The 23,187-nt window shown below is 41.6% G+C and overlaps 1 protein-coding gene across 1 annotated transcript; it reads left to right on the plus strand.

The window, feature by feature from the left end:
• The first annotated feature begins 4,721 nt into the window (after positions 1 to 4,721).
• LOC135508858 (leiomodin-2-like) lies at positions 4,722 to 21,364 on the plus strand. The gene is made up of 3 exons (XM_064929061.1): positions 4,722 to 5,147; positions 5,950 to 7,302; positions 21,278 to 21,364. Exons 1-3 carry the CDS (start codon positions 4,872 to 4,874, stop codon positions 21,362 to 21,364), a joined length of 1,716 nt encoding a protein of 571 aa, XP_064785133.1. The 5' UTR covers positions 4,722 to 4,871.
• Positions 21,365 to 23,187: the final 1,823 nt, after the last annotated feature.

Genomic DNA, 23,187 nt, shown 5'->3' on the forward strand with positions numbered 1-23,187 from the left:
AGTTTTGTCACACAACACAATGCCACAGATGTCTCAAGTTTGAGGGAGAATACAATTGGCATGCTGACTGTAGCAATGTTCACCAGAACCGTTGCCAGAGAATTTAATCTTAATTTCTCTAGGTCATTTTAGAGAATTTGGCAGTATGTCCAACCAGCCTCACAACCGCAGATCACGTGTAACCAGCCAGCCCGGGACCTCCACATCCGAGTTCTTCACCTGAGGGATTGTCTGAGACCAGCCACCTGGACAGCTGATGAAATTGAGGAGTATTTCTGTCTGTAATAAATCCCATTTGTGTGAAAAAACTAATTCAGATTGGCTGGGGCTGACTCCCCCACTGCCCAGTCATGTGAAATCCGTAGATTAGCGCCTAATGCATTTATTTCAGTCACCGGATTTTCTTATATGAACTGTATCTCAGTAAAATCGTAAAAAAATGTGCATGTTGCATTTATATTTTTGATCAGTATATTTTTTTCCTTCTTTATTATTTTCCCCTAACCCTACCCCCCCCCCCCCCCCAATCGGAGTAAACTAATTGACAACAAGACTTCTATTTCCAGCTTATACATACTATATACATTTTACGGACATGGTACATTGTACATTAGTTAAAGTATATATTTTAATACCACCATTCAGCTAATATTATATTATCAATCAATTGACTATGGCTTTTGAAGTCACTGTCATAGGATGCCACCTGTCCAACAAGTCAGTTCATCAAATTTCTGCCCCACTAGAGCTGCCCCGGTCAACTGTAAGTACTGTTATTATGAAGTGGAAACATCTAGGAGCAACAACGGATGAAGTGGTAGGCCACACAAGCTCACAGAATGGGACCGCCAGCTGCTGAAGCGCGTAGTGTGTAAAAATAGTCTGTCCTCGGTTGCAACACTCACTACCGAGTTCCAAACTGCCTCTGGAAGCAACGTCAGCACTAGAACTGTTCGTCGGGAGCTTCATGAAATGGGTTTCCATGGCCGAGCAGCCGCATACAAGCCTAAGATCACCATGCGCAATGCAAATCGTGGACTGGAGTAGTGTAAAGCTTGCTGCTGTTGGACTCTGCTACTGTGGGAAAGCATTCTCTGGAGTGATGAATCTTTCTTCACCATCTGGAAGTCTGACAGACAAATCCGGGTTTGGCTAATGCCTGGAGAATGCTATCTGCCCGAATGCATAGTGCCAATTGTAAAGTTTGGGGGAGGAAGAATAATGGTCTTGGGCTGTTTTTCATGGTTCAGGCCCCTTAGTTCCAGTGCTGGAAAATCTTAGCATGACTGTATACAATAACATTATAGACCATTCTGTGCTTCATACTTTGTGGAAACTATTTAGGGAAGGCCTTTTCCTGCTTCAGTAAGACAATGCCCCTGTGCACAAAGCGAAGTCCATACAGAAATGGTTTGTCGAGATCGGTGAGGAAGAACTTGACTGGCCTGCACAGAGCCCTGAGCTCAACTCCATCAAACACCTTTGGGATGAATTAGAACACCGACTTCGAGCCAGGCCTAATTTCTCAACATCGGTGTCCGACCTCACTAATGCTCATGACTGAATGGAAGCAAGTCTCCGCAACAATGTTCCAACATCTATTGGAAAGCCTTCCCAGAAGAGTGTTTGGTATTATAGCAGCAAAAAAGGGACTAACTCCATTTTAATGCCCATGATTTTGGAATTTAATGCCCATGATTTTAAGAATTTGTTCTTAACTGACTTGCCTAGTAAAATAAAGGTTAAATTTTAAAAAAAATAAAAATAAAAATGAGATGTTCGATGAGCAGGTGTCCACATACTTTTGGTTATGGAGTTTATTTTGCTTCCTCTTTAAATATATTGTTTGGTGAATCATGGATGACTATGTTGAAGATTCAAAAATAATTTGGTGCATTTTCCCCCATATTTCATCCAGTTGGCTTTATATTACACTTGATCTTTCTTGAATAAGAAACAAAAAAAGTTATTTTTGTTTTTCCTCAAACATATTCTGTGCTTCTATGGTCCAGTTTTTATTGCTATCCACCTGAACGGTTAGTTCTTCTATTTCCTTTGTTAACATGAACTCTTGACCAAAATGTTTTTTTGTTTTAAAGATGAGTACTGAATCGCATGGCCTCTGAAGGCACATTGGAAAGAGGATCTGTTATGTAGGAAAAAGTCAGTTATAAATGATTGTGTTTTGGTTAAAAACAAGTTGTAATCCAGTAGGCTTTGATTACATTTCCAATATCCTCAGCCATGTGGAAATTCTATAAGAGTAATGTGTATGCCAATTATTTGATGGTCTGACCACATTCTGTCCCCTTTGAACACTTTTTGAACTTTTGGTAGCAGCGAGAATTACATAAGAAAGTATTCAAGACGACTAGCTTGATTGAGCCTCCTCCATATACTGTATATCTCACTAGGTTAGGATATTTGAGCCTCCATATAACCACTAGTTCTAATATGTCCATAATATTTGTGATTTAAGTGCATGAGGGGGATAGTTTGTAGTGTGATTTCCTTTACAGAATATTGAGGTACTTAATATTAGAGTTGTGTATTGCCTGTAAGCAAGATAAAATATGATATATATTCCAAAGAAGTGTGGATCATCATTATTTGGACTGTATTGATTAATGAGCCAAATCTGTTATTAACAGCCATTAGCATATTTAAAAAGATCCAGCTTCCTTGCTGAGCTGTTTGGACATTTAGCACATTTAGACATTCTTTTTCAATTAATATCATCACCCCTTTTGAGTTTCTTTGACCATGAGAGAAGAATATCATCCCCCTCTCCCAGTCCCTTTTACACACAACTTAATCTAAAGATGTAGAATGATTTTCCTGTAAACAATAGATATTATATTCTTTCTCTATTAGCCAGGTAAAGACCAATCGTCTTTTCTTATCATCTGCTTCGCCATTACAATTATAACTAGCTATACTTATTTCACCACTTACCATAATGAGATACACGTTTCAATTATACTTACTATAATATGTTTGTAAACTATCCATTAAAAAGTACCAAGATGACTGAACGCCCATATAGCGTACCATGCACAGTTAAGCATACTGTAACTATGACTGAGTAAACCTCCAATTGTCCTCAAATTTTTCACCTGCTAAAACCTCCCCCCATCCCAAGTTGGGTTGTCCTCTAGGTGACTGGCAGACCACCCCTGTACACATGGATCCTAGGGCCTTTAAGATATTGGCCTCACCCCTTGAAAAGAGCACAAGGTGCCACCTGCAGAACAAGACCAGATTAGAAGCCAACAGCATTTCTAGCACTTTTACCTCGGGTGTACTATATATATATATATGTATATAAAAATAAGTATTTTAATAACCCACCCACCCACCCACTCACACAAACACCTCTACCCTTCTCTCCCCTTCCACCCATGGACCAACCTATAACCAAACTATAACCCCCCCACACACACCTATAACCCCCCTGCGAGCACATACACACACACACCTTCAACAATTGTTCCATCCCCGAGCCCAACTCGAGAGTTGACCTGATGTGTGAAATGTGTATACCATTGTAGCTATTTGAGAAGGCATGCCAAATTAAGGTGGAATGGTAAGATTTGATTAAACAATGTCTAGTCCTAGCTGATGGAACTCAGATACCCTCCTTCCCCCCAACAGACACACACGCTGGTCCCCCGTTGTGACACTTCTTCCCAGGTACCTCTGTGCAGTCAGTCCATTTGATTAATCTGTGCTGCCAGGGCCACAATAATTTGCCCCCTCTCTGATTGTCCGAGTGTGTAACCCCCCCCCCACAGCCAGTGGTGCCAGCACCGCAACAACCTGGGTGGGGGTACTCCAGCGAATTCCCACTGGCTAAGTACGATGTCGTCAACATGCTTTTGCAGCTTTATTATACTCTCCTATCTGGGGTCTTTAGCTTTGTTGGACCAATCCTGCCAGGCATGCTCAGACGAATCTTTGTTTTTATTGCGCTATACAAAATATTTAACACGTTTGTTTACTTTCTAGTGACATTGAAAAGAATAGATAGATAACTATAAATTCACAAAACATGTCACTACAATGCTACTTGGACAAGCCAATTTGCTTGCCCTAAGTACATTAAACAATGTATGAACAATACAGTTTTGCGGTGTAAAGGACTTGCATTATGTTTAAAAATTGATAAACTGTTTTTCACGGTTGCAAAAGTGAGGAATGCAAATACAACCGCAATTTAAGAATTGACCCATCAGCTGCTTAGAGAGCCACTATATTGCAATGGATTGACAATTTGTCCTTCTTTATTCAGTGTCAATTTTTTTAAATAGTTTTTTTTATCACTTTCTTTTGTTCTTCTTCCATTATTGTAGTTTTGTCTACTCCCTCTAAGCAGATACCCACTTTTCCTTTGTTTTTATTCATCATCTTCTTCCTCCTCTGGGAAACAAGTTTTTTTACCCAACAACCTGTACTGCATGTTCTGACACATTATGTAACACCATTCACGTTAATCTTTGATGTCTCCCTCAGGCTTTGTTGGTCTATTTTTTTCTCCCTGGGTACGAGCTATAGTGATAGGTCTCTTCAGAGCCACTAAGTGGCCTCACATTGCTCCTGTAAACCTATCTTGTTGATCCCCACACCCTAAAAAAAGAACATCATTGGCAGACACTTTACACATTTCCCTCCCTTTAAGGGTCTTATGGCAGCTGGGAAGATTAGACAAACAGAGTCTCTCTTTCGACCATCAGTCTTCCTCTCAGACTCCCTACATCCACAGCATCCCTGGCCACATGCCTTTACCATTACCCAGTAGCTTTAAGAGAGTGTGCGGAGATTCAGTTGAAAAAGATCCTCACTAAGATCCAAGCGTTTCTGACAAGTCCATCATGAGTACCTTTGGGTACCGAAAGGAGCTGAAGAAGTATGAATCAGTGGATGAAGATGAGGTGTTGGCTGGCTTGTCATTTGAGGAGCTTCAGGAGCTGGAGAGGGAGCTGGCGGATATAGACCCGGATGACAACGTACCTATCGGGCTGAGGCAGAAAGACCAGACCGCCAAGACCCCCACAGGCACCTTCTCCAGAGAGGCACTGCTGAAATACTGGGAGGACGAGACACGCAAACTGCTAGAGGATGACAGATCTGAATCATCCCCTGAACATGTAAGAAAGGGGATGGTATTTCAAGGATTAAACCAGAGAAAACAAATATACATATATATATATATATATTATTATATAGATGCCTTAACTTCAGAGGGCTTCCAGATGCAACAAGATCAATTTCAGGCATCTCAAAAAATATTGGCAGAACAAAACAATCTGAAGTTAGGTTGATATGTCTGACTCCTTAACAACATTTTTCATATTTCGGTGATGAAAAAATACCATTTATTTCAATCAAACTTAAATATTTTAGGTGTAACTTGAAAAGGTTTATTTATTTCATTTCTAATTGTGAAATAGCAGGGACATCTTTGGAATTCAGTGTCTCGCTGATTGAAATGGCCGATTACTTATATTCTGTATTACAGTATAATTTTACAGATAAATTACCTTTTGCTTCCAGCCTATCTGAAAATAAAAGATAAAGACAGATGAAGATGTTTTAATTTTTGCCAATGATAGAAATCACAATAATTTGAGATTCAATATTTTAAATAAGAATGATTGAAGATTATAAGAAATGCCAGAGGTTAAGGGAAAGGTTGAAGTATATATGCAAATGAAGTGTGCCAAACATTTATCGTTGTATAAGAGTTCAAACAATATGAAGATTGTGTTCATTGCCAACTGTGTTATTTTGATAAGTTAGTGGAAAACAATCAAAAAATACATTGTCTCTGAAATACCAGCTATAATGATTATGTATGCTCAGAGAGTTCTGGAGGTATTCCTCATTAAGAGACAGTAACTGGAGAATGTTAGGTCTCAACCTAATTTTCCACCCTGTTCAAAAATACAGGATAGAATGGAGGAAGGACAGACTGATAAGAGCGAAGAGGAATGTGTGACAGAGAGTGACAGTAGCAGCACAGAGTCTGAGGACAGTGATGAGGAAGAGGAACGCCAAAATAGAAGGGAAGGGAGCGAAGACGAGGCAGGTGAGGATGAGAATGATTCAATTCAGTCTGAAAATGAAGAGGAAAAGAAGGACAAATGCAAACAGGAACCTTTAACAACTTCTGGTAGAAATGGGCAGAACGCTGTTGACCACCTATCAAGAAACCTAGGGAATTGTTCTGAAAGGGGAGACTTGAGAACAACAATGACTGACCAAAACCTAAATGTGACTCCAGAGAGACCTTGTGGGAACCCTATCGTGATTGACGAGGCACTTGAACGGATTCTTCGCGATGATCCAACGATGAGCGAGCTCAACTTCAACAACATCGAAGACATCTCTCAGGAGACCTTGCTGCGTATCTCCGAAGCACTGAGTGCCAACACACATGTACGTGTTTTAAGCCTTTCTAACACCCGAGCCAATGACCGGGTTGCCTTCGCCGTCTCCAAGATGCTCAGAGAAAACTGCTCCATCACCAACCTCAACATTGAGTCCAACTTTGTGTCTGGCCGGGGAATCTTGGCGCTGTTAGCATCGCTCCAACAAAACAGTACTCTGGTGGAGCTGCGCTTCCACAACCAGAGGCACATCTGCGGGGGGCAGGTTGAGATGGAGATGGTTTGCCTCCTGAGGGACAACAGCACCCTCCTCAAGCTGGGCTACCAGTTTGATCTGCCAGGCCCCAGGATGACCGCCACCAGTATTCTGACCCGCAACCAGGACCGACAGAGGCAGAGACGGCTGCAACAACAGAGGGAGAAAGGCCATCCAGAAGCAACAGTCCAGCCCAAGGCCGATGCCGGGACAATAGGCCTAGTTTCTGGACCGCCTCCTTCAAACAAACCACCCTGGTTCTCTCCAAGACATGTGAGGAATAACCAGACCCCAAATAACATCCCTCCTCCACCTCCCCCACTCTCTGGCCTTCAGTCTGAGAGGAATGCACCAACCAGGAAGATTGCAGAGATGATCAAACAACATGAAGGGAGTACAAAGGGTCAATCAGGCCAAAAGAAACCCAAATCCAAGAGGGGCAAAAATGGGGCCAACAAGAAGTGCAGCTCTGACATTTCCAAGGAGCTGAAGAATGCCTTGAAGCCTTCTTCACGAAAGAAGAAAGACAACCCACCTCGGCCACCAGCATCTCTGAGCTCTACCCGTGATGATCTGATGGCGGCCATTCGTGGTAGCAGCATTAGATCACTCAAAAGTGTAAGTAAGACAGACGCACAAACATCCAATCATGAACCAGTGACAGAATTATTTTTATGAGCACATAAATCTGGATCATTGTTCAAAAAATGACTTTCAGCAGACATGAGCAAAACTCAGTTGTACTCACATGATGCTACAAATAAAACTGAAACACTCTTCCAAAAGTCATTACACAGCCTTTGTGGAAACAGTGCTATCATTAGATGACAGCCTTCATAACCCTGTGAATTCCTCCCACTTAATACAGTTATAAATAGCTGAACTCGATAAGACTAATGGCTTGGAGCACTGATGCGCACAGGATGACAGTGTGCCAACAGACCAAACAATCTACAGCATGGATCACCATGAGGCTGTCAGTTGAACAATATGGTTGACAAGAAGAGAAAATAGATAAATTATCTGACCAGAATAAAAAAGTGATAAAGTCCATGATCCCTTAGAGTAAAGAAAGGTATGTTTAGAATTACAGGAAAAGAGCTTTAAAACTGCAAAATCTTCTCTCAGCCAAATAGCAAAATTCATAGAATAGCATGAGATTAGCTATAAAACTGAAAATGTGTCTCTCTGCTCCATATCAAAATGTGTAGAATTGCAAGAAATTAGCATTATAACAGCAACATTTTCTCTCAGCCTCATGGCAAAATATGTAGAATAGCATGACATTAGCTATACAATCGTACATTTTTCTCTTTACCCCTTAGAAAAATGTGTAGAATTGCTGTTTTGCTTGGAGCAAAGTATTTTTGTGAATGGATGGTATACCTACATACAATACCAGTCAAATGTTTAGACACCTAATCAATGGTTTTTCTTACAATTTTCTACATTGTAGAATAATAGTGAAGACATCAAAACTATGAAATAACACATATGGCATCATGTAGTAACCAAAAACGTGTTAAACAAATCAAAATATATTATAGATTTTAGATTATTCAAAGTAGCCACCCTTTGCCTTGATGACAGCTTTGCACACTCTTGGCAGTCTGTCAACCAGCTTCACCTGGAATGCTTTTCCAACAGTCTTGAAAGAGTTCCCACATATGCTGAGCACTTGTTGGCTGTTTATCCTTCACTCTGCCATCCAACTCATCCCAAATCATCTCAATTTCGGTTGAGGTCGGGTGATTGTGGAGGTCAGGTCATCTGATGCAGCACTCAATCATTCTCCTTCTTGGTCAAATAGCCCTTACACAGCCTGGAGGTGTGTTGGGTCATTGTTCTGTTGAAAAACAAAATGATAGTCCCCCTAAGCCCAAATCAGATGGGATGGCGTATCGCTGCAGAATGCTGTGGTAGCCATGCCGGTTAAGAGTGCCTTGAATTCTAAATAAATCACAGACAAATCACAGACCGTGTCTCCAGCAAAGCACCCCCACACCATCAGACCTCCTCCTCCATGTTTCACGGAAGATATCATTCGTTCACCTAGTCTGCATCTCACAGACATGACAGTTGGAACCAAAAATGTCAAATTTGGACACATCAGACCAAAGGACAGATTTCCACCAGTCTAATGTCCATTGCTCATCTTTCTTGGCCCAAGCAAGTCTCTTCTTCTTATTGGTGTCCTTTAGTAGTGGATTCTTTGCAGCAATTCGACCATGAAGGCTTGATTCACGCAGTCTCCTCTGAACAGTTGATGGTGAGATGTGTCTGTTACTTGAAATCTGTGATGCATTTATTTGGGCAAGAATTTCTGAGTCTGGTAACTCTAATGAACGTATCTTCTGCAGCAAAGGTAACTCTGGGTATTCCTTTCCTGTGGCGGTCCTCATGAGAGCCAGTTTTATCATAGCGCTTAATGGTTTTTGCTACTGCACTTGAAGAAATGTTCAAAGTTCTTGAAATTGCAGGATTGACTGACCTTCATGTCTTAAAGTAATGATGGACTGTAGTTTCTTTGTTATTTGAGCTGTTCTTGCTATAATATGTACTTGGTCATTTAACAAATAGGGCTATCTTCTGTATACCACCCCTACCTTGTCACAACACAACTGATTGGCTTAAATGCATGAAGAAGGAAATAAATTCCAAAAATTAACTTTTAAGGCACACCTGTTATTTGAAATGCATTCCAGGTGACAACCTCATGAAGCTGGTTGAGAGAATGCAAAGAGTGTTTAAAGCTGTCAAGGCAAAGTGTGGCTACTTTTGAAGAATCTCAAATGTATTTTGAACACTTTTTTTGGTTATTACATGATTCCACACATGTTATTTCATAGTTTTGATGTCTTTACTATTATTATACAATGAACTGAATGGTACAAATAAAGAAAAACCCTTGAATGAGTACACGTGTCCAAAGTTTTGACTGGTACTGTATATGCACAGTATATACATACACACATACATACAGCATATAAACTCAGCAAAAAAATTTAAATCCTCTTACTGTCAACATCGTTAATTTTCAGCAAATTTAACATGTGTAAATATTTGTATAAAAATAACAAAATTTGTCAACTGAGACATAAACTGAACAAGTTCCACAGACATGTGACTACCAGAAATGGAATAATGTGTCCCTGAACAAAGGGGGGGTCAAAATCAAAAGTAACAGTCAGTATCTGGTGTGGCCACTAGCTGCATTAAGTACTGCAGTGCATCTCCTCCTCATGGACTGCACCAGATTTGCCTGTTCTTGCTGTGAGATGTTACCCCACTCTTCCACCAAGGCACCTGCAAGTTCCCAGACATTTCTGGGGGGAATGGCCCGAGCAATGACAACAAGCTCAGTCCGATGATGCTGTGACACACCGCCCCAGACCATGACGGACCCTCCACCTCCAAATCGATCCCGCTCCAGAGTACAGACCTCGGTGTAACGCTCATTCCTTCGAAGATAAACGCAAATCCAACCATCACCCCTGGTGAGACAAAACCGCGACTCGTCAGTGAAGAGCACTTTTTGCCAGTCCTGTATGGTCCAGCGATGGTGGGTTTGTGCCCATAGGCGATGTTGTTGCCGGTGATGTCTGGTGAGGACCTGCCTTACAACAGGCCTACAAGCCCTCAGTCCAGCCTCTCGCGGACAGTATGAGCACTCGGGCAGTTGTTGTCATCCTGTAGCTGTCCCACAGGTGTGATGTTCAGATTTTACCGATCCAGTGCAGGTGTTGTTACACGTGGTCTGCCACTGTGAGGACTTAGGCGTCTCACAGTACTGACATTGCAATTTATTGCCCTGGCCACAACTTCAGTCTCATGCCTCCTTGCAGCATGCTTAAGGCACGTGACCCTGGGCATCTTTCTTTTGCTGTTTTTCAGAGTCAGCAGAAAGGCCTATTTAGTGTCCTAATTTTTCATAACTGTGACCTTAATTGCCTACCGTCTAAGCTGTTAGTGTCTTAACGACAATTCCACAGGTGCATGTTCATTACTTGTTTATAGGTCATTGAAAAAGCATGGAAAAGTGTTTAAACTCTTTACAATGAAGACCTGTAAAGTTATTTGGATTTTTACGAATTATCTTTGAAAGACAGGGTCCTGAAAAAGGGACATTTCTTTTTTTGCTGAGTTGAAGTATACAGTTGAAGTCAGAAGTTTACATACCCTTAGGTTGGATTCATGAAATGGATATAGATACTTTTGTACCTGTTTCCTCCAGCATCTTCACAAGGTCCTTTGCTGTTGTTCTGGGATTGATTTGCACTTTTCGCACCAAAGTACGTTCATCTTTAGGAGACAGAATGCGTCTCCTTCCTGAACGGTACTATTGCGTACTATTGTTTATACAGATGAACGTGCTACCTTCAGGCGTTTGGAAATTGCTCCCAATGATGAACCAGACTTGGGGAGGTCTACAATTGTTTTTCTGAGGTTTTGGCTGAATTCTTTTGATTTCCCATGATGTCAAGCAAAGAGGCACCGAGTTTGAAGGTAGGACTTCAAATACATCCACAGGTACACCTCCAATTGACTCAAATGATGTCAATTAGCCCATCAGAAGCTTTTAAAGTCATGACGACATTTCTAAGCCGTTTAAAGGCACAGTCAATTTAGTGTATGTAAACTTCTGACCCACTGGAATTGTGATACAGTGAATTATAAGTGAAATAATCTGTCTGTAAACAATTGTTGGAAAAAATGACTTGTGTCATGCACAAAGTAGATGTCCTTACCGACTTGCCAAAACTATAGTTTGTCTAACAATACATTTGTGGAGTGGTTGAAAAACAAGTTTTAATGACCCCAACCTAAGTGTATGTAAACTTCCGACTTCAACTGTACACACACACACACACACACACACTGAGCAAAAATATAAATGCAACATGCAAGAATTTCGCAACTTTACGGTTACTGTTACAGTTCATATAAGGAAATCAGTCAATTGAAATAAAGAAATTAGGCCCTAATCTATGGATTTCACATGACTGGGAATACAGATATGCATCTGTAGGTCACAGAAATCGTTAAAAAAGGCAGAGCCATGGATCATAAAAGCAGTCAATATCTGGTGTGACCACCATTTGCCTCAAGCAGCAGGACACATGTCCTTCGCATAGAGTTGATCAGGCTGCCACTCCTCTGGCTGTGCAAAGTTGCTGGATATCTGCGGGAACTGGAACACGCCTGCATACACGTCGATCCAGAACATCCCAAACATTCTCGATGGGTGATGTCTGTTGAGTACGCAGGCCATGGAAGACCTGGGACATTTTCAACTTCCAGGAATTGTGTACAGATCCTTGCGACATAGGGCCATGCATTATTATGCTGAAACAAACATGAGGAGATGACAACAGATAAATGGCACGACAATTGGCTTCAAATTGCCATCGCTAAAATGCAATTGTGTTTGTTGTCTGTAGCTTATGTTTGCCCATACCATAACCCCACTACCAACATGGGGCTCTCTGTTCACAACGTTGACATCAGCAAAGCGCTCGCCCACACAATGCCATACACGCTGTCTGCCCGGTACAGTTGAAACCAGGATACATATGTGAAGAGCACACTTCTCCAAGGTGCCAGTGGCCATCGAAGGTGAGTATTTTCCCACTGAAGTCGGTTACAATACCGAACTGTAGTCAGGTCAACACCCTGGTCAGGACAACGAGCACACAGTCTGTGCAGAAATTATTCAGTTGTCAAACCCACAATTTCATCAGCTGTCCAGGTCGCTGGTCTCAGACGATTCTGCAGGTGAAGAAGCCGGATGTGGAGGTCCTGGGCTGGAGTGGTTACACAGTCTGTGGTTGTGAGGCCAGTTGGACGTACTGCCAAATTCTCTAAAACGACATTGGGAGGGGAGGCTGCTTTTGGTAGAGAAATGAACATTAAATTATCTGGCAACAGCTCTGGTGGACATTCCTGCAGTCAGCAATTGCACGCTCCCTCAAAACCTGAGACTTCTGTGGCATTATGTTGTGTGACAAAACTGCACATTTTAGAGTGGCATTTTATTGTCCACAGCACAATGTACACCAAATGATCACGCTATTTAATCAGCTACTAGATATCTCACACCTTTTAGGTGGATGGATTATCTTGGCAAATGAGAAATGCTCACTTACAGAGATATAAACAACTTTGTGCACTACATTTGAGAGAAATACCCCTTTTGTGTGTATTGGAAAATTTCTGGGTTAATTTTATTTCAGCTCAGGAAACATGGGATCAACACTTTACATGTTGCGTTAATATTATAGTTCAGGTAATGATACTAATACAAATAGGGTTTGTTATTTGTTTGTTATGAATAACTGATAAGGTAGTTGGAACTCAATTCGAAACCCCCATCAAAATCACCACTGCTTACAAACAACTTAATGTTACCAAGCTATTTCTCTCACCACGCCAACTGTCCTGCTCTCTCTCGAGGTTCATTGGTCCTGAAATACCCATCTACTTATTGCATAGATGGTCTGATGGTTTGTGTCAGTAGGACATGTGTTGACACTGACTGACACACTCTTTCTCCTTGCAGACTCTCCAGCCGGATCTATGTTAACGTTGTGGTGGGAGAAAAGAATATCCAACCCGATCAACCCGATCTGTTCTCCACAAATACTGCACCCACTTCATTCTGTATTCATTAAAAAAAACATGAAACATTTGTACCACAAATGCTACATATATAAATACAAGTACATTAAAATATAATTTGTTTATGTATTACCATGAAACTTTCTGCTTGAAAAACTGTTGACATATTTTACATATGATTTTGTTAGTGTTATGTAAATATTTTCCTATCAGGTAGTGAAAAATACAACACTGGACTTGATTGCATATTTTGAACGGGTGGCAATTTATAGATTAAAGGCACAATCGATAATATTACTGCTGTTCAATAGTCATTTCAATGAATGATTTATACCCATTGAGTCATGACAGAAATCTTCACTACAAACTGGCTAAATGTAGGCTTAGGGAAGATCCAAAAGATAAGCCTTCTCCCATCCTAGCCAGGATTAAAATGACTTGGAACAAAATTAGAACACATTAATGCTATCTGTAACTAAATCACCTTTAATCCCACCTTGCAGCTTCATGTGTCTCTTGGAATTGTTCCCAATTCATTAAAGTTCATTTTGCAGCTGTTCAAGGCTAACACATTTTCCCACAAGAGGAGGTCCCTTTGTATAGTCTCGGAGAGAGAATCCTTATAATTGTAGTGTGTCATATATTCAAAAGCCTTTTCAATGAAATGACATAAAAATGTAAATTTTACTGTGGAAAATGTTATTTAAACAAGATTCATAGGGCTGGGAATGGAGGGAAAGACAAAGTGAGCAATAGCGTTATAGTGTTACTGACAGGTTATGACAGTGACATGTCAGATGCACCACAGGAAGAATTGGAACAAATGCTTAAAATAAGGTATTGTCACTCTGTACAACTTCACTCAAGCAAAGTAATTCAGTTTAGGGAAGGCATCTGCAAAGGGTTGAACAACTATTGTCATAATACATTTTATTTTCAATAAAAATTAGATTTTTCAGTTCTATATTTACCTTGTACAGTGGGGCAAAAAAGTAGTTAGTCAGCCACAAATTGTGCAAGTTCTCCCACTTAAAAAGATGAGAGGCCTGTAAAATACTTATTTTCCACCATCATTTGCAAATAAATTCATTAAAAATCCTACAATGTGATTTTCTGGATTTTTTTTCTCATTTTGTCTGTCATAGTTAAAGTGTACCTATGATGAAAATTACAGGCCTCTCATCTTTTTAAGTGGGAGAACTTGCACAATTGGTGGCTGACTTAATACTTTTTTGCCCCACTGTATATAATATTCATATTTTAGCTTTGACCGAAACACATTTTGATGCATCTGTAAATGATGGGCAAATTAACATTCATGGATATAGTTTACTGAGAAAAGAAAGGAATAGGAATGGTGCGGGTGTAGCACTGTACATTCAGAATCATATACCTTTTAAGAGGAGGGATGACCTTAATGTATGTCAGATAGTGCCTCTATGGGCTCAAATACATCTGCCTCACCAGGCAGCCATATTGGTAGGATGTGTGTATAGACCACCTAGCTCTAAGGTGTCCTATCTGTATGACTTATGCACAGGGTTTTACCAGGCCACAAATAGTAAAATAGATGTATTTATCTTGGGTAATTTTAATATAAATTGGAAGGATCATAATAATTCAAATATAACTAAATTAATGAGATACATTGCCTTCTGAAAATATTCATATCCCTTGACTTTTTCCACAGTTACATTTTTTTCCATCAATCTACACATAATACCCAATAATGACAAAGCGAAAACATGTTTTTAGAAATTTTTGCAAATGTATAAAAAATAAAAAAACATACCATATTTACATAATTATTCAGACCCTTTGCTATGAGACTTGAAATTGAGCCCAGGTGCATCCTGTTCCCATGGATAATCCTTGAGATGTTTTTAAAACTTGATTGGAGTGTACCTCTGGTAAATTGAACTGATTGGACATGATTTGGAAAGGCACAAACCTGTCTATATAAAGGTCCCACAGTTTAAAGTGCATGTCAGAGCAAAAACCAAGCCATGAGGTCGAAGGAATTGTCCGTAGAGCACCGAGACAGGATTGTGTCGAGGCACAGATCTGAGGAAGGACACCAGAACATTTCTACAACATTGGAGTTCTCAAAAACACAGTGGCCACCATCATTCTGAAATGAAAGAAGTTTGGAACCACCAAGACTCTTCCTAGAGTTGGCCGCCCAGCCAAACTGAACAATCGGGGGAGAAGGGACTTGGTCAGGGAGGTGACAGGCATGTACAAATTACCTCGACTAACCTGTACCCCCACACATTTACTTGGTACCGGTAATCCCTGTATATAGCCTCGTTAATATTCTTATTACTTTTGATACATTTTTACTTTAGTTTGGTAAATATTTTCTTAACTCTTCTTGAACTGCACTGTTGGTTCAGGGCTTGTCAGTAAGCATTTCACTGTTGTATTCGGTGCATGTTGTATTCGGCGCATGTGACAAATAGTTTGATAAGATTTTTAAAAATTGTTCACTGGAAAAAAGGGACATTTCCAAATATATGGAAGCATGCTAAAATAATGGAAAATAATAATAATGGAAAATAATGATCTGATCACAACCAATCAGCATGCTTATCACATAAACCATTCCACTACACTGGTTGACATGACTGACCAGTTGCTCAGTACTATGGATAATGGGTGTACTATTTTTTGATTTTAGTGCAACATTTGATTTACTGGATCATGAAATAATTTGGACAAAACTATTGCATTATGGGTTTAAGGAGGCAGCATTGAATTGGGTACAGTCATATCTAACTGACAAGAAACAGTCCACCTATATCAATGGGTAATTTTCTTCCACTCATGCTTTAAACTGTGGAATACAGCAGGGCAGCTACCTTGGGCCACTTATTTACTTAATATATACCAAGTTAATAGAAACTCAAGATACTATATTTGCAGATGATACAACAATGTATACAGCAAGACAATTGTTTAAACAGGTTAAAAAAAGATAATTTAACCTTTATTTATCTAGGCAATTGTTTTAAGGTGGAAATATGGTTATTCTGTTGTATTCATGCACAATGCTCTTGGTTGGTCATCAATCAACAAGATAATTGAAAAATATGCTTATTGGATTTCAATATACAACATTTAAAAATGGCCAATCTCCACTCACAACAGTATTCAGTTGGTAAGAGACAGCCATTCCGTTAATAATAGGAATAGATAGTCCACCATCTACAGTTAAAGTCGGACGTTTACATAAACAAGTTTTAATGACTCCAACCTAAGTGTTTCAACCACTCCACAAATTTCATGTCAACAAACTATAGTTTTGGCAAGTCGGTTAGGACATATACTTTGCATGACAAGTCATTTTTCCAACAATTGTTTACAGACAGATTATTTCACTTAACTCATTGTATCACAATTCCAGTGGGTTAGAAGTTTACATACACTTGTTGACTGTGCCAAAGTTGACTGTGCCCTTAAACTGCTTGGAAAATTCCAGAAAATTATGGCTTTAGAAGCTTCTGATAGGCTAATTGACATCATTTGAGTCAATTGGAGGTGTACCTGTGGATGTACACTGCTCAAAAAATAAAGGGAACACTAAAATAACACATGCTAGATGTGAATGAATTAAATATTCTTATTAAATACTTTTTTCTTTACATAGTTGAATGTGCTGACAACAAAATCACACAAATTTATGAAAATCAAATGTATCAACCCATGGAGGTCTGGATTTGGAGTCACACAAAATTAAAGTGGAAAACCACACTACAGGCTGATCCAACTTTGATGTAATGTCCTTAAAACAAGTCAAAAATGAGGCTCTGTAGTGTGTGTGGCCTCCACGTGCCTGTATGACCTCTCTACAACGCCTGGGCATGCTCCTGATAAGGTGGCGGATGGTCTCCTGAGGGATATCCTCCCAGACCTGGACTAAAGCATCCGCCAACTCCTGGACAGTCTGTGGTGCAACGTGGTATTGGTGGATGGAGCGAGACATGATGTCCCAGATGTGCTCAATTGGAACCCAGGGCCAAACGCACCAGCATATGGTCTCACAAGGGGTCTGAGGATCTCATCTCGGTACCTAATGGCAGTCAGGCTACCTCTGGCGAGCACATGGAGGGCTGTGCGGCCCCCAAAGAAATGCCACCCCACACCATGACTGACCCACCGCCAAACCGGTCATGCTGGAGGATGTTGCAGGCAGCAGAACGTTCTCCACTGCATCTCCAGACTCTGTCACGTGTGCTCAGTGTGAACCTGCTTTCATCTGTGAAGAGCACAGGGCTATGAGTCAGGTTCGCCAGTGGCGAATTTGCCAATCTTGGTGTTCTCTGGCAAATGCCAAACGTCCTGCACGGTGTTGGGCTGTAAGCACAACCCCCGCATGTGGACGTCGGGCCCTCATACCACCCTCATGGAGTCTGTTTCTGACCGTTTGAGCAGACACATGCACATTTGTGGCCTACTGGAGGTCATTTTGCAGGGCTCTGGCAGTGCTCCTCCTGCTCCTCCTTGCACAAAGGCGGAGGTAGCGTTCCTGCTGCTGGGTTGCTGCCCTGCTACGGCCTCCTCCACGTCTACTGATGTACTGGCCTGTCTCCTGGTAGCGCCTCCATGCTCTGGACACTACGCTGACAGACACAGCAAACCTTCTTGCCACAGCTCGCATTGATGTACCATCCTGGATGAGCTGCACTACCTTAGTCTACAACCCACACAAGTGGCTGTCTCATGCTACCACTAGAGGGAAAGCACCGCCAGCATTCAAAAGTGACCAAAACATCAGCCAGGAAGCATAGGAACTGAGAAGTGGTCTGTGGTCACCACCTGCAGAACCACTCCTTTATTGGGGGTGTCTTGCTAATTGCCTATAATTTCCAACTGTTGTCTATTCCATTTGCACAACAGCATGTGAAATTTATTGTCAATCAGTGTTGCTTCCTAAGTGAACAGTTGGATTTCACAGAAGTGTGATTGACTTGGAGTTACATTGTGTTTAAGTGTTCCCTTTATTTTTGTGAGCAGTGTATTTCAAGGCCTACCTTCGAACTCAGTGCTTCTTTTCTTGCCATCATGGGAAAATCAAAAGAAATGAGCCAAGACCTCAGATTTTTTTTTGTAGAAGTCCACAAGTCTGGTTCATCCTTGGGAGCAATTTCCAAAGGCACCACGTTCATCTGTACAAAACATTAGTACGCAAGTATAAACACCATGGAACCACGCAGCCGTCATACCACTCAGGAAGAAGACGCCTTCCGTCTCCTAGAGATGAACGTACTTTGGTGCGAAAAGTGCAAATCAATCCCAGAACAACAGCAAAGGACATTGTGAAGATGCTGGAGGAAACAGGTACAAAATAATCTATATCCACAGTAAAACGAGTCCTATATCAACATAGCCTGAAAGGCAGCTACGCAAGGAAGAAGCCACGGCTTCAAACCGCCATTAAAAAGGCCAGACTACGGTTTGCAACTGCACATGGGGACAAAGATCATACTTTTTGGGGAAATATCATCTGGAATGAAACAAAAATAGAACTGTTTGGCCATAATGACCATCGTTATGTTTGGAGGAAAAAGGGGGATGATTGCAAGCTGAAAAACACCATCCCAACTGTGAAGCACGGGGTTTGACAGCATCATATTGTGGGGGTGCTTTGCACTTGTGGGCGCTGGTGCACTTCACAAAATAGATGGCATCATGAGGGTGGAAAATTATGTGGATATATTGAAGCAACATCAAGACATCAGTCAGGAAGATAAAGCTTGGTCACAAATGGGTCTCCAAATGGACAATGACCCCAAGCATATTTCCAAAATTGTGGCAAACTGGCTTAAGGACAACAAAGTCATGGTATTGGAGTGGCCATCACAAAGCCCTGACCTCAATCCCATAGAGAATTTGGAGGCAGAACTGAAAAAGCGTGAGCGGGCAAGGAGCCCTACAAACCTGACTCAGTTACACCAGCTCTGTCAGGAGGAATGGGCCAAAATCCACCCAATTTATTGTGGGAAACTTGTGGAAGGCTACCCGAAACGTTTGACCCAAGTTAAACAATTTAAAGGCAATGCTACCAAATACTAATTGAGTGTAAACTTCTGACCCACTGGGAATGTGATGAAAGAAATAAAAGCTAAAAGCTGGAAATAAATCACTATTATTCTGACATTTCACATTCTTAAAATAAAGTGGTAATCCTAACTGACCTAAAACAGAGAATACAAATAAAAATTCAGGAATTGTGAAATACCGAGTTAATATATTTGGCTAAGGTGTATGCAAACTTCCAAATTCAACTGTATAGTCGTTATACTCTTATAAATATTTTCATTTCATATTCTAATGTTTTAACACCTTCATAAACAAAACTAAATGACATTGGCACTAAGGGGGGTCCAATGAGACCAGGCCTTTCTAGTTGAATGGATTTATTAGACTGGTGGCTACTGGTACTCCTTGAGGCCCGGCTATTCTACTGTTAAATACGCATGCCTTCAGGATGAAATGCTCAAAGTTTCTATTTTATGATATTTTTCTGAAAGTACAGCTAGAGTGTAAAACACACATTCAAGGGACAGGTGGGTTCAAGGTTTTTTATTGAAATTAAGATATTTAAATTACTGTTAAAATTACTATTGTGGGGTTGTTGCTGCTAACACTCTCCACTGGAGTGCTACAGATCAACCCAATATAGTTAGTCTCCCACTCTTAACTCGAGCCGGGAGACAGCTTCGTAGACCCAGCTCTCATGGGACATCATGGAGGGCTATCCCAATAACCTTCACCCACTTTTACAGTGCTTGGCCCTGGAGGACATTGTGGAGCTGGGCCTTGACAAGCCATCAGTGGTCACTGGCCAACCACCTCAACCCCAGTGCCTCGTCAATGAAATGCACTTCTGTCCCTGGTAAGACGGAATGCTTATCCACGTCTACCAAAAAGGTGTGTGCTGTACGTTCTGTACGGGCATTGAACGTTACATCCCTACTACTGGTTTACCAGGCTGATTTGATGCTAGAGATGCATAATCTCCTAGCTATCGGCAAGCCTAATCCAGACTTTTGGGATGAGACCTTGCAGTGGTAGGGGAGAGAGCTTTGTGGCTCAACCTGTTGGACAAAGAGAAATCAGATTTCCTTGATGCTCCTGTCGAGCTGAAGGAAATGTCTGGGTCGGCTGTTGCCGCCATGCGGCAGAAGTAAGAGCTTCGAAAGAGGGCAGAGACTTCCATTTCTGTCTACCTTGTAGACCTGGGAATTGTGGCTAACCGGCCTACACCTTCACAAGCCAAGGCTTCGTGTCAGAGAGAGGGCAATTTTGCTGACACCAGGACTGTATGCTGGAAAGCCCCCAGTGACGGCACGGGCATTGACCCCACAGTTCGGGTCCCCAAACTGGGGCCAACTGTTGGGAAAACGGTCATTTGCTGCAGCCACATTGAGGTCCCAACCATTTGATTCCCTTGCAGGCAACAGTTCACCGCATGTTCTGGCCTGCCACCTCTCGGATGGAACACGGCCCCACTCCCCTCCCCAGGGAAAGGCATATCTGTGCTATTAAGATCTTTCCCTTTGTGCAGCAGCCCATTTTCATGGGTTCACTCAAGGAAGATGGAGGGAATCCATTCTATGCGATTGCCCTCCATGCCACAGCTCTCCCTCCAGGTCTTGTTCAAGCAGCTGGGGCAGGAAGACACATTTTCACTACCAAGCACTGTCCCCATATTCCAGTGGGTCAACCCTGTCCTTTCCAATAAAAAAGCCTGTATCCAGAAGTCATGCCAAGGACACAGAACAAAAATACAATTTGGCTCCCCAAACATTCAGCCTTCATAGACGATTACCTACTTTGCTCCCCATTCCAGGAACAAGAGGTACAAGACACAACTTCCTTTGTAACCCGAGCTAGGTTTCAAGATCAGAAAAGGCTGTTTGGTGCCAACACAATAGAATACCTAGGCAATAATGGGGTACTCTCTCTTATCAGGCCACAATCTCCGACAGTGACTCTCCCTGCACCACAGATGGCAATCAATCACGCTCAAGACGTGCCTCCGAGTGCTGGGTTTGATGGCGTCCACCACCTCAGGAAGTACCTCTCGGCCTACTGAGGATGAGAGACTTCCAGTGCTGGGTGTTTGCCCAACGTCTGTGTACACGGCATCACCTGAATCGCCAGATCTCAATCTCCCTTGATATTCGTTACTGGTACTCCCTTAAAAAGGTTGTGGCAATGAGGAAAGTGGTGACGAGAGATGTGTCAATCATGGGCTGGGGCACAGTTCATTAATGAAATGCAATAAAACGGAATACGGACCACACAACTCTGCATTGCTCACAAATTACCTTGAATTGCTGACAGTGCTTCTTTCACTGAAACACTTTCTATCCTTCCTTCGGAATAGTCACGTCTTGATAAGGACAGACAATACAAATGTGGTGGTGTACATCAACTGCCAGAGTGTCACTTCCACAGAATATCTTGACAGTGTGTGTAACAGAGCACACCTACTGTCCCTACGTGTGACTCATGTCCCAGATGTACTGAACGTAGGAGCAGCCTTATTGTCTAGAGAGAATCCCCATCAATGGGACAGGAGACTCTTTCCCCAAGTCAATCAAGCAATCAAATGCATTTATAAAGCCCTTTTTTACATCAGCAGATATCACAACGTGCTATACAGAAACAGCCAAAAACTCCACACAGCAAGCAAAGCAGATGTAGAAGCACAAGTGGCTAGGAAAAACTCCCTAGAAAAGAAAGAACCAAGGAAGAAACCTAGAGAGGAACCAAGCTCTGGAGGGGAGGCCAGTCCTCTTCTGGCTGTTTCCTGGGTTGAGATGAGTATATGGCCATTAAGACTAGATTGTAGTGGTGGAACAGATCACTTCGCATCGCAAGAAAACATGCACTGCCCATTGTTCTTTGCGCTAGCAGGAGACACACCACTGGGGGTGGATGAGCTGGCAGACTATTGGCCAAGAGTGTTGCTTTCACTTTTCCTCCCCTAAGGTTTCCGCAGGACCTTTTGGAGAGAGGGAAGGCTTTCACCAATGTTAGGGTCTATCTAGCTACTAACTTGGTCTGTCATATAGGCTTGGACAATATCACGGTGGGAAAACTGGATATTTGCAATGAGGCTTGTTGGTCATCCCCTCATACTTTTATGAGTTTCTACCGACACAACACATCACTGCACCTTCAATGGAGCATACTGTCCTCAGTGTTGGGGTCTCTGAGGGTTGATACGTTGGGACTACCGTGCTTCGGAGAGTATGTGCAATACGGGAGTTGGCCCTATCCCACTGTGAGATGTCAACAACAAAAATATAACAAAAGAAAACTTTAAAAAAAGGTCACTTGCATAACCCTGGTTCTCTGATATTAGGAGTAAGACATCTCACCACATTACCCTACTCGCAAGAGTGTGAGGAAGTTCAGCGTGATTGGTTATTCAAGCTACTTAGGAGATTCTGGTGAATCCCACTGTGAGATGTCAGATAATATCAAAGTACCGGGGTTACGCAAAAATAACCTTAAGTTACCTAGAAGTAAAGTCAAATAAAAGAATGTCACATGCTTTTTAAACATGTGTCGACGAACAGTGAAATACTTACTTTCGGACCTTCCCAATAACACAGAAGAAAAATAGATAATTAATAAAAACAAAAAAATAAGAGGAATAAATACACAATGAGTAACAACTTGGCGATATACACGGGGTACCAGTACCGAGTCATGTGCAGGGGTATGAGGTAAGAGATAGATACTGTATATATACAGTAGGTAGGGACAAAGTGACTAGGCAACAGGATAGATAAACAGTAACATATGTGATGAGTCAAGAGAGAGTAAAAAAAGGGTAAATGCAGATAAATTGTTAACCAATAGCAACCAAGACTAACTATTTAGCAGTCTTACGGCTTGGGTTCA

Source organism: Oncorhynchus masou, chromosome 22, assembly GCF_036934945.1.
Source record: "Oncorhynchus masou masou isolate Uvic2021 chromosome 22, UVic_Omas_1.1, whole genome shotgun sequence".
Taxonomy (NCBI): domain Eukaryota; kingdom Metazoa; phylum Chordata; class Actinopteri; order Salmoniformes; family Salmonidae; genus Oncorhynchus; species Oncorhynchus masou.

Coding starts and splice junctions, on each gene's coding strand:
- LOC135508858 (XM_064929061.1), top strand. CDS start 4,872: ATGAGTACCTTTGGGTACCGAAAGGAGCTGAAGAAGTATGAATCAGTG. Junction 5,148..5,949: donor CTGAATCATCCCCTGAACAT/GTAAGAAAGGGG, acceptor TCAAAAATACAG/GATAGAATGGAGGAAGGACA. Junction 7,303..21,277: donor AAACATCCAATCATGAACCA/GTGACAGAATTA, acceptor CCTGCACCACAG/ATGGCAATCAATCACGCTCA.